Here is a 13,071-nt window from a genome sequence, read left to right on the forward strand (position 1 = left end):
CTAGACCACCCACTCAGACGTGGATCCACAAACCACATGTGCTAGCAATGTCTGCCCTGCAGTGAAAGCAGTGTCAGCATTACGACCTTATTACTTGCGCAGGCAGGCTTTTAATACAACTTTTCATTTACCTTTTCAATACCTTTGATTTTTTAATGGTTTGTGTGCAGTTTCTCTACTGGCCATTAGATGCTTAAAGATTTGAAAGGGGAATACAGCTGTTGGGGAAGAAAACACCTTTATCAGAGTGAAAATACTTTAGTGGATTTTTCCTCCCCTTCTTCAGAGATAGGCTTCGTTTCTAGGTCTTACTAAAAAGGTGTAACTGACAGCTTCACAAACCTGCTATTTCCTAAACAGAACCCAGACCCTGAATTCTGTCTCTCTGTGAGCAATGATATAAGGTAACCATTTATTCCTGTGATGAGAACGGCAAAGTTTACTAATGAAAACTTCAGCTTTATAGCTTCAGTCCTCTGAAGGACCATAGAAAAATGCATGATCCATTTGATGTAACATTCAGGAAAGGGTTCCTTCCAGTCACAATTATACTGAATGATGATGAAGAAAATACATCTTCTGCCATATTCACAGACCTACATTTGACTTTGCTTAAACTTTTGAACAGAAAAATGAAAAGTAGATGAAGAATCAAGATTATCACTTTGCAGTAAAATCTATCTGGCTGAGGTAAAACAGAATATAAGATGATATATTCAAGCCAATGCTAAGCAGACATTAGCATTTCAAACCGTAAGACAAGCTTAGAGTTTTGTATGATGCTGCGATACTCCTCTCTGATCAAGTCAGCAACAATACAGCAGTGAACTAGAGAAGGTGCCACTCTGCAAACTGTCACCCTATCTTACAGCAGACAGAACTGCTCACCAGCAAACTGTATTGTCTATGTTAACACAAGAAACCACATCCAGCAACTAAGAGATCTCTTCTTTACTCTTCTTTTTTTTTTTTTCCCCTGTTTGCTTCCCCCGCCCCCCGCCCCCAAGTGTGGTGTTCTCACTGTGGTAATACTTCTCTTTCCTATCTAGCCACAGTGGCATTTCTGGCTGCTCCAGTAAATGTAAGGCCCTTACAGGATTGTGCTTTGATGTTAATTTATCTGCTCACTCTAACACAGAGCCAGCCTTGAAACGTTATTGGTTTAGTTGTGTTAATGCACCGATTAACTCCTAAGCACACACAAAAGCACTGCAGATATATGAGGTTTAGTCCCCATCATCTGCTCGCAAGGCTTTTATGCCCAACAGTAAGGCTTCTTCGCACAGTATACAGAATAACTTCCTGGTGTACACTACATTCTTCTTTATACTGTTTCACAATTAAGAAAACTATTGTGGCTTATAAAAACATATGCCTTGCATTTGCTAAACTCGGCAATATGTTTGGCACTGCTTATTTTTGCAGTTCCTGCTAGCTCCTGCTATGGCTGAAAGCCTGACAAAATTTTCATCCTAAGTCTCAATTTCAGTGCATTGCACTACAGCCAACTGTGCAAATCAATGGACCATGAGCAAACACAAGAATAACAAGTCCCTCTACAGACTGAAACAAGAGTCAGGCCTGAAATCAATGGGTCATTCAAGAGACCCCAAAACACTAGAACAGCTTTTAAGAAAACAAGATGATACTTACCAAGTAAGGACCAAGGAACCAAACCAGATTGTGAACAAACTTTATTTCACTGTGAGAATGGGAAAGAAGGAGAATGAATCAGGCAAAACCCAGCAACTTTTGATTTCCTTCCCTCAGACTAAAAGAAACTAATAGAAATATACTGGGGCTCTCCAAATGCACTGTACTGTGTTTACTCTGCTTCTGAAAGAACAGACTTAACCTAAAACCACCCAACCAACGAAAAGAAGAGAGAGAAAAATGATGAACTATTTCTTATGATCCAAAGGCTGAAGACTAAGCATGGGGTTTGTTTTACCGTGGAAGACTTTCCTTGCTTCAGTGTATCTCTCTTCTTCCTTTGTTGCTCTTTCTCTTTAGTGTGGACTAAGACAGCCTTCAAATCTAGATGATACTGAAATTTTTGTAAAACCTCTCAGTAGATTAAAACTTCTAAAAAAATACTAAAACTTGTCTACCCAACTGGACATCAACTTTCTGAGGTGAAAAGTTAGTGGCAAGACAAAAACTGTCCTTACTAGTAGATACAACTACTGTTCTAATAACAGTGATTCACTTAAGCTGAAAATTATTTTTAGATACTGCAACTTATTGCTGACCTCTGTCTGGTCACTTCAATGAATTAATCCAAATTCTCACATATAACATCAGGCTATTCAAAACGAAGTTAAGTAAAACTCCAAAACATGTATTGCCAAAACACTTTTACCCATCCCAAAGATCAATGCTTATATATGTTAAAGACTTGGAAGGGTATCTTTTTTTTTTTATTATTATTTTAAGATGAATATGAATGAATGAAATTAATTGAACAAGAATTTTTTTTTGCTTCCGCATACAAAATTTGACAAAAAAGCTATTTTTTTTTTAAATTTAGACCAACACTTAGTAATTCTTACTCTATGAGAATTTTGTGGAAAACGTAACATGCACACACTCAACTGCAGTTTACCTTCTTTCGTCACCCACCAAATTAGAAAATTTAAGAGTTTAAAGATGATCCACATCAAGAAATTTGGATGAAGTTCAGCAGCAACTTGATACTGGAATTGCTGTTGTCTGTCTTTTATGCCCATTCTCCCATTTGCTGTTTTCTTTCACCCCTATTCTCAGTGTACAATAAAGCTTATCTAGTATTTCAAGGGTAAAATGATTCATTTCACCCTTTCTAACAAAACAGTGCAATATTCATACTAAAAGTATCATAGGATTCTTCCCCTCCTAAACTCAATGAATTTTTACCACAAAATTCAGTTAGAAAAGTCAAAATGGACAAAATTCTGTATGTATCTGGTAAAACTAAAAGATAGGAAGTTGAACACACAATAGTAGACCAAACATTTTTAAGGTTGCTTTTAGATTTCCAAACATTTTCATATAAAATAATCAATAAAAATTGACTTTTATCCCCTTCACATGCACCCATCCCCACCATCACCTGCCTTAAGTCAACAGTAACTTCAAAATTACACTCCACTCCCCGTTCCCTCCCCAATTGCACATTAAGACACGGACTTAAAAGAACAACGTAACGCTTCAAGTATGCTTCATGCCAATCGTCAATAAGAGTCATAACATTACTGAAAAAGTACACTTGTTCTTGGGAAGCCTAAGAAGGACTTCCTGCAGAGTGTGGTCAAATGACATTTTAAATAAGAAAAAAGCCTCCCAACCCAATCCGTATCCCGCTCACTCAAAAAGAATAAAGTGTAAAATTTTCTTTGGACTTAAAGAAACAGTATTAAGATTTACCATCTGAATAAGAAATAACCCCAATAGGAATTTAGTTTTACAGTGCTGCACAAACTATGCGCATGAAACAGTAAGTCATACAGATACTACTGTTCAGCTCTACACATACAAACTACATGTGGCATATAAGCATACACACAACATACTGGCCTGTCCAGAAACAAGATATATTTTTAAGGCTGGTAAACCTGAATAAACCTTTGCATCCAGAAGTATTTTTAAAATTATTTTCTCTTGTCATTGGGGGATTTGAACTTCTAATGGAAAGGTGATGATTTCATCAAGAAACCATCAGCAATATGAAAGCACAGATCACTGATGTGAAACTGAGTACACATCCTCTCATTTGATCATGCATCAACAGGGATTTTAAGGAATAATGGATGGCATGAAAGAATACTCATTTTTATGGCCAAGAAATCCTTCTGGAAACACAAGGTGGTTATTGAATAGATACCAAAATCTAGAAAGCGTAGAAAGCATATATGCATGTGTGTGTATATATATACACACATACACAGGTATCTGCATATGTGTATATACACGCATATATACCATATATCATATATGTATTTATTCCAACATGTAACTGTATAAAACTAGATTTTCTTCTTTTCAAATAAAGGGTTTTAATTTAACAGTTGTAAAAAAACCCAAAACAAACAACAAAACCAGAAACAAATCCCCAAAATAAAGTAAGTAGACCATATACTATATGAACAAACAAAAATGTTATGCAAGTTTTATGGTAAAAGTGAGTCACACCCTGGCAGCAGAGGTTGAAAGTTGTAGTAATAAATAGCTCCAAATTAAGAATTTTCTACAACATTTCTTTAGAAGACAGGACCAGAATTTCCCCTTTTATGATGATCCTGCAGAACACCTTCACTCATATATATTTAATTTTATAACATTGAAACAGACACAAGAATGTAAGACTGCAAAAAATGCTGGATTCAGGACAGTATACATAACATTTTTTGTTAAAAGTCCTACTGGTTTATTCACTAAGGCTAGACAGCAAGTCATACAAACCTATTTGGTGCATCTTCTACCAAGAAAATGGTCAAGATCAATAAATGGACTGAGCCAAGGACCTGCGGTCCAACCTTCTGTGGTCCAACCCACCATAGCAGATGGGTAACAAAATATAGGACCACTCTTTGATCCCCAACTTTGTATCTTGTTTCCTGGAATTGTGGAAGTGCTAAAACACTGTAGTGTTTTAAGTGACTAGAGAAAGATAGCAAGAAGTGGCATTTCAGGATGAATAAGGTTATTAGGCTCGTGATAGTACTGCATCAAAAGAGCACAGATGGGACCCCACTACTTGCAACATCTGGTAGTGTCATTCAATGACTCATTGGGCTTTAGAATACATGTATGCAATAATAAATAGATCAGTTATGTAATAAGGCAGTGTGCTGAACATGCATTCATCTTGTGGACTGGAACACCACACAGAGAGATACATGATACCATACACATTCATTAAGACCAAGGTTTTTTGTTTGATTTTTGTGTGTTGGTTTTTCAAGGCTATCCAGGCAAACTTCCAGAGCATTTTCTTCTTGAGAAGAGTGGTCCTCTGAGTCTTATCGCTTTTCCTCTCCCTTATCAAGAGATGATGACTGGCTTTAAAGAAAAATAAAGCAGAAGAGGGTTGTTTTGTCCCCTCCCCCCCCCGCCATGTTGGTTGAATAATTCTGAATGTCTCATTTAAAGAACGGTTTTTAATGCAGCCAGATGCTGAATCCTCAGGAGGTTCCAGATGTTTCCAGATAACTCTGTAGTTTACGGACCGTGGTTTTGTCCAGTGAGCAAAGATCAAAGTCAAAGGTTGTATTTGTGATGTGAAAGTGTCCAGTTTCTTCTATAAGATTCACTATCTGAAAGGAAAAAAAAGATGCAGTTGAAAATTTCAGCAGTTTTACAGGGCCACTGAATGTATTAACATGCCACTAAGTATCACATGAAAGGCATAAAACAAGGCCAATTGCCCCAGTGCTTGCAGGTTCAACAGTCATCCTTGTCACTCACTTCTTTTCTGACACAAACTACAGCGCAGACTACAGTACCTCAAGTTTTCTTTAGATCATCATCAACCATAGCGCGAGCTTAACCATCTGCCATTCCAGCAAACATTACTATTGAACCATTGAGAATATATTTTTCATATGTTAGAAGAAAATTTGCATATTTTCTAATTCAGTCTTTAAAAAAACCCAACAAAACCCAAGAGCAACCTCCTCACCCCATTCAAGCCCAAACAATTAAAAACCCAGGGAGATCTCCAGCTGGAATATTATTGTGCGCATAGCTGCTAAGCAGGTTACTTAACAAAAAAACTTGGCATAAGTCTTTGTGCAAGCAAGGGAAATAAATAAATCCTTATACAATCTAGTCCATATCAAACAAAAAATGTATTCAAGAGCTCTCACATCAACTGTTAGTCACATACTAGCAGTTACTTCTTGAGTACTTCTTTTTTAAAACAAATTAATCATGAAAGACTCCTAACAGTGGCATAAGATCCCTTCCTCTGGTGATTAATCTACAGCCACAGATTTCATTCAAACAGGAAACATAAGAGTTGTTAGGAGTTCCTGGGAAGAATAGGGACTAAAATGTCTCTCCTGTGAGGAAAGGCTGAGAGAACTGGGACTCTTCAGCCTGGAGAAGAGCAGGCTCAGGGGGAATCTCATCAATGTGTATGCTGGCGTGTAAAGAAGACAGAGCCAGGCTCATTCCAGTTCTGCCTGGTGACATGAAGGTTCTCTGAACATCAGAAAACACCTTTTTCCTGTGAGGGTGACCAAGCACTGGCACAGGTTGCCCAGGCAGGTTACGGGGTCTCCATTCCTGGACATACTCAAAAGCCATCTGGACACAGTCCTGGGCAACTGGTACTACATGTCCCCGCTTGAGCATGGGGAGGGTCGGATCAGATGACCCAGAGGTCCCTTCCAACTACAATGATTCTATTCATTCTCTGATTCTGTGAAATCAACAGCACATATGTAACTTGTGCTTTTCTGCAGTTTTGACATTTCTAGTCTCTGAATTGTAGTCTGTGTTTGTAAAGAGTGGTCATACTCAACACTGAATTGCTGTAACAACTCACTCCAGATATATTAAGTTCTAGGATGTGCACCTACCTAAAAAACCCATTCAGCATCTTGGAAAGCCAAAGCGTTGTCAGACAGGGCTAAGGCACTGCCAACACACCATGGCTAGGCATCTCCCATGCACTGTTTCACTCCAAACGACAGATATCCCATGGGAGCACAACGAAAGGCACCCCATCCTGAAGCGGGACACTATCGAAGGGTAGTGTCTTGGACTGGCACAACATGGCTCTCCTGCTCAGTCCTTCTGCGCCACTCAGGCTAGGCTCAATATCCTGTTTGCACCTTTCAGTTTGAAACTTATTTTGTTCTAGGGCTTCCACTACGGCTCCATTGAAATGCCACTGCTATATATTCCTTGCTTGTTTGAGCTTTATTACTCTGATTGTAATTCCTTTTCCACAGACAGAGGAGATACAGAAGTATGCACATATGGATTACAAAGTGTACCTTAAAATGACAAATCTGGTAGGAATATACCAACTTGAAAAACTACAATGAATTTAAACTAAATCTTTTGCGATTTTCTGCTCCCCGTTTCATTATATAAGCAGGTGTTCTTTCTCCTTAGACCACTGAAGAAAAGACTATGTTGATGATAAATGAAATAACCTCATGTGTATTGTCAGGCATGGAATGACACAGCCCAAGTGGACTAAGCGGAATGGAAACAAGATAAAATAATAAGAGGGAAATGCCCATTACAGTAAAAATCTCCCTTTTCCCAGTTGGAAAAAAAAGAAAAGTAAAATCTGTTTAATTTGGTTTGCAGCTGTTCAAAATTTTGAAAGTACTTATGAACAATCCTGCTCTTATTAACACTTCATTTAAATCTGTGCCTCTCAGCTTTAATTTTCTTTCTATGTGGGAATTTTTAATATAAAATTGTGAACTTATTTGTCCGCTTGTTGGTTCACAGATTCTTGTAACACTTTTCCATCACCTACTGTTCTGCAATTAACACCAGAGGGGAAAAAAAAATCAAATGGGACTAAATTGATTGTTACCAGAACAAAAACTTGCTATGTGTTATTTGTCATTCTCATTTTTAGCATTCTCTTGAGCATCATCTAAAAGAGAAGCTAAGGAGTCAGACCAGCCTCCTTCTGTAAAGTTAGGAGTGTGTCTCAGGCTTGGTCTCCAGATATCCGTGTGTGTGATAAATAAATGGCTGCACAAGCAGTTTACAGAGGCCGAGGTCAGGAAGATGTAGCTACACTGAACAATTGTAACACTGCCTTACGTTACAGTGGAAGAATACCACACCTCGTAACTCCCACAGCAATATATGTGATTTTAGAAACAAAGATTACATAAAAGTGTTACCACATTTCTAAACAGCACTGTGTATTTTCAAAAACTGATAAGCACTTTTATTGATCAGGTTCTGTGTTGGGCTTTTAAGCGCTAGGCCAAGGGAAGCATAAACATTTTAAACATATCCATCATCCACCCCCCAGGAAATATAGCCACTATGTCAGGGCACCTGGTGAACCAAACTGAAATGAACCCCAAAAGTTTTAATGGATGTACAAAAATGTATCAAGATAACAGCTCAATGAAAAACACCTGCCTGTGTGCCAGGCAACGAGGAACCAGTGACTTACAGTATTAGCATACGCATACTTATGCTACTCAGAAATACTTGAAAAGAAATAAAAGTTTGAGATTAGTTGTCAGGAAGTCTGGCAGTTATAATATTAAAAACACAGCATTAAAATGTTTTCTTCAGTGAGCTCAGGCTGCAAAGAACAAAAACATCCCATTTGTTCCTGCTGTAGTAAGCTTTGTTTTTCTGCTGTAATGTACATCTCTGTTTACATAATGTCCCTCCAGCTCAGTTTCATCATTATCCATCACAGTACAACTATTTATCTGCCTTTAAACAAGCAAATGAGTATGTGTGTTTAAGGAAGCCAAAGTGCAACTAATGACATAGTCATTTTTCAATTTATGGAGGGTTTTAGGCCATTTGATAGTTTCCAGAACTGTGAGCTGCCCCTTGCAGAAAATTCTTGGAAGATAGCTGCCATCTGAAGTTAAGCACCTCGTGGACAAGAGCAATGTAATTTTCAGCAGTGCTGTATACTCTCAATTTCTTCCTTATGCCTGTGCTATCTAGTGCACTGGCTTTAAGGAGATTTCTCACCAGCTGAAGATATGACTTCTGATGCCGCAAATGAGAGACCATCTTTGCAGAAATCTTGTTGCCTTTCATGGGGTCATGCTGACATCATCTGCACTGAAAATGCAGAGTTATGAACCCAGCTTTAGCCAGCCAAATTTGAACATATGGGACATGCAGCATTAACATCTGACTGCAGGCTCAGTTATCCCTACTATTTCCCTGCAAATCACAGAGTTTAAATCACTGTAATCACTGTAAATCCTAAACCTTTTCTTTACAATGAAAGAGGTGGGAGAGAGATTTCTTTTTAAAATGTAATTTCAGACCAATTTGCGTCTAGCCATCGTTGAATATTCACATAAAAATTGCCCAGGTGATTCTCAGAGGACTAATTTCTTGGTCAAATGTTCTTTCACACCTGCCTTCTCCCTCTTGGGCAATTCTTATCTAAGTATCATTTTACATCAGGATTACTTAGCTACACATCCAGGCATTTGCAGTTCAGTATCACATCTACCCTGCCTCCTCCCTCTTTTTTGTGGATTTATTTCAGCTTCCTTTAGCAAAGTGTCTTGAAGAGAAATGCCTCTCTTGGGAAAGAGCCACATTCTCAGACACATTTTTCTTATTTCCAAGTCGGCGGCATTCCTGTTTGCTGTCATGGCTATGGACATGGTAACAACTGAGATTGTAAACACCTGTCCTCTCCTTTTCACATCCCTCAGCATAAGTTTCAAAAGCCAGTGCTTTTGAATGATCAGTGCCTTCATTCTTCTCTTCCAAGTCCTTTCTCTAAAAATTCCCTAAAAGTCTGTGGGCAGCAGACTTTGAGATGTGCAAGGGATTACTACCTGCCCTGACACAAACTAAAGAGATGACAATCACCACTCAGCAACACAGAACTCCACCACCATACCACTTCAACACTGCCATCATCTTTAAAGCTCTTGCAGCTATTCACAGTTTTCTGTTGTCTATTTTTGCACTCAATCCCTCTTTTCATATACTAACCACCATCCCCTTCTGCAGTTTTATTCCTTGCTCTTCTGACCCTTGTACTTATAGTCTCTACATACTTGGATTTCCTGGTCCAGGAGTGTCCCGTTCATTCCTAAAAACTTCCTCAGCTCTGTACTCTTTTTATTCTGTGCTCACTGGAAATATTTTTCATTAATTACATAGCTGCAAAGCAGTAAGGACATTTAAGATGGGATGACAATTTATTTGTAATGCAGAGAAGCACTGATTCTCTGTAAAGTTATCCATTCAATATTGTGAAAACATATTTCTGTAAACTGATGAAATCAGACGCAGAATATTAAGGGATTAAAGCCTTTAAAACCAAACTGCATTATTTCTTTTATAACAGCATAGACTGTTTGCTAGTGCAGGCTGGCTACCAGACAACTGGTAAGTAACTTGGCTGTTCCATGGGACTCTTGGAGACCTCTGTATCAGCCTCATGCAGTTACCAGCTGCCAGAACAGAACTGCCCCACCGTCCCGGCCTGCACCATCCAGCCATAAATCCAGCCTTCACTGGGGCTGTACACTCCAAACAAGGGAAACAACCTTCAAGAACAGTCCCCCAGGAAGCAAGGCAACACCAATCCTACATCAACCTAACTTTTACAACATCTCTAATTAAACATTACGCTATGAGAATTTATGGACTACAAGTATTAAAACAATACTCTTCAAGTAAGGTGTGAGGCAAAGGTCAATGATTTAATGTTTTCTCTTGTCTGATAAATACACTCAGGTGAAAACAAAACGTCTATCTTTAGTTTAAAAGGCACAAGAATATACTGTTCTTTTTTCATTTACTCAGAATAGGATACTCAATTTCCATCTCAGTTATGTCTCTTTTCACACAGTTTTCCCTTGTGTTAGTAACTTCTCATGAAGCAGATTATAACAGTACTCTGACATCAGACTGAAGAAGCTTAAGTGGGCAAACCCATTGTTTTTCTAACAAAGCTAAGTATCTATTCCTCACCAAATACACTTAAATGTTACTAGATGAGAAAGAGGATTATGGATTCAATTTGAACCATCTTATTTGCTTGGAAAATATTTCTTATGATGACAGGAGGATTCTGATTGGAAGGAGTTTTGCTAGTCCCAGCTCCTGCCCACAGCAGGCTCAGCTGCGGGGTCAGATCAGACTGTTCCAAGCTTATCCAGTCAGGTTTTTAAAAGCTCCAAGGTTGAAGACAGCACACTCTCTCCAGGACTCTGTTCCATTGCTAGACCACCCTCATGGGGAAAAAAAAAATCGTTTTCATCTTCGCCCTGCAGAAAAGGCTTCCAAGCGGTTGGGTTATTTCTTTCCCAAAATTTCACATGAAGCCACCTAAGCCCTACGCTCTGTGGGCTGTCAAAAGAGCCCCAGTGGAAGCTGGATCGATGGGCGGACTGTGCAGGCTGGGACAGGGGGCAGTTCTGTTCTGACAGCTGGTAACTGCCTAATACTGCCTACCGAGGTCTACCAGAAGTGAGACCATTCAAAGGCTTTCCCTTGGACCACTGGGAAATTAAGTGCTCCGCAAGCAAAGCCAGGGCACGAATTTACAGCACAGTAGCATTTTCAGGTTAATTTTTTAAGTGAACTCTCTAAGAAAAAATGAGTAACATAAAGCGGAAAGCGCATTGCAATTCCTACCTTTCAGCCTCCTGCACAGTAATTTCCAAATGTAGACAAAAATTTGCCTCTGCCACAAATGTGAAAGTGTGCTTTGATCCCCTTTGTAGACAAAAGGGAACTTGGGAAACAACAGTACATTAAATATGAAGTATAATTAATATGTGTCATTTTATATTGTAACTTACGAAATCTGACAAAGCTCTAAGAATTCTTCTTTAACTAAGAATATCCTTAACCAAGGTCTTCCTTTTGACTGATCTCTCAGTAGTTTTCTTTTCTTAACTCACAATATTGAGCCTGAACTAATAAACAGACTAATGCTGGGGCGTACAAAATATTTTTAACAGGCTTATCCAAGTGTTGAGAAATTTGATGAGTGATTGCAATCACTTACAAGTGTTAAAAATTTCCCTCTTCACAACATGTCCACAACTGACACATAATCGTGCTAAACATAATAAAACCATCTGTGCAACAATTACATCTGCTTTGTTAACAGCACTTCACAATTTGTAATCCAATAGTACCTGACAATAAACACCCAAACCAAAGAATACTAGTCTTTGTTCTTACTATTACATAACCTTTCAATAAATTTGGAGCATTCTTCATTTGTGCATTTTCACATTTTACTTCTTCCATGACTTGAGAAGACTCAGTGAATAGATTGTGGTTTTGCCCAAAGTGAGCTTTGCTTTTAATTCCATGTTTTCTGTTTGCCATTGAAAACACCTTTAATTGTTTCTGAGAAAATGCTGGTCATTTTCAGGAAAAAGAAGCAAGACTTGAATCAAGTCATGGTGCAGAGCCATATCCATTCTCCCATCCTGTTTTCATTATTATTGATGCAGTATTTTGAGAAACATAACAATGAAATAGTGAGAATTTTAGCTCACATAGACAGGCATTTTTTAATAAAATTGTCATTTAGTGCCACAACACAATTTAAAGTATGTGTAAATATTCCCTAAGCTGCACTGGTAATGGGCTGTAAATGAATTATACAGGCTTGAAGGCTATTAAACTTCATTACAGAGTTTTAGATGAAGGGAAAAAAAAAAGATGTGACTTTACAATTTCAGTGAGCACACTGTGATATTGCATGAGAGTGCTCCTCACCTGCTGCAGTACATGTCTCTCTCTCAATGTCATTAATCTTCTGTGGAGCTCTACTAGTTCATCAAGATATGCCTAGAAACAAATCCCCCCCCATAAACAGTTTGTTAATTAAATCATAGCTATGTATTTCAAAAACTTCAGATGTCTTCAAAAACAATACAAATGGAAATTTTATTTTAAATCTTCTTTGAGCTAAATTTTCTGATTTAGTAGTTTGGCTTTCTCTAGTTTCATACAACCCAAATATAAGATTGCACGTGTTTTCTTTGATACTTCATGCTGATGGAAATCTTACTAGATGGTCCTTTGTTGTAAGAGGTAACATCTATATCTCAACTGTGGCAAAAAGTATCAAACAGAGTGAGGTTGCCAAAACAGCATCTTGAAAAACACCTCCCTCACATAAGACCCAAAGGCTCACAATCAAATCCCTCTTTTTCTCTAAAGCTACATAATTAATTTTCTGTATCAACAAAGAGATAAGGGCAGAAAGATCAAGCAAGATTAATCCAATGGTAAATTCCACTGTGCTCCTTCCTGGGGTGTCAAACCTGTCCCACCTCTCCACCCAATTATCAATTTTCTCCTTCAGCCTGAGCCATCAGAAACCCTTTTTCCTTTTAAGCAGAGAAAGATACAGCACCC

The 13,071-nt window shown here is 38.3% G+C and overlaps 1 protein-coding gene across 1 annotated transcript in view; it reads right to left on the reverse strand.

Moving 5' to 3' along the window:
* Nucleotides 1-1,710: 1,710 nt before the first annotated feature.
* MLLT3 (myeloid/lymphoid or mixed-lineage leukemia; translocated to, 3) overlaps nt 1,711-13,071 on the reverse strand; it is a 146,840-nt gene continuing 135,479 nt past the window's right edge. Inside the window, exons 11-12 of the mRNA XM_014952587.1 lie at nt 12,427-12,498; nt 1,711-5,294 (exon numbers count right to left, since the gene is read on the reverse strand). Of these exons, the coding sequence (XP_014808073.1) occupies nt 5,163-5,294; nt 12,427-12,498 (204 nt within the window). The 3' untranslated portion in view covers nt 1,711-5,162. The remainder of the gene's footprint in view (nt 5,295-12,426; nt 12,499-13,071) is intronic.

This window comes from Calidris pugnax, unplaced genomic scaffold, assembly GCF_001431845.1.
Source record: "Calidris pugnax isolate Ruff unplaced genomic scaffold, ASM143184v1 scaffold208, whole genome shotgun sequence".
Classification (NCBI taxonomy): domain Eukaryota; kingdom Metazoa; phylum Chordata; class Aves; order Charadriiformes; family Scolopacidae; genus Calidris; species Calidris pugnax.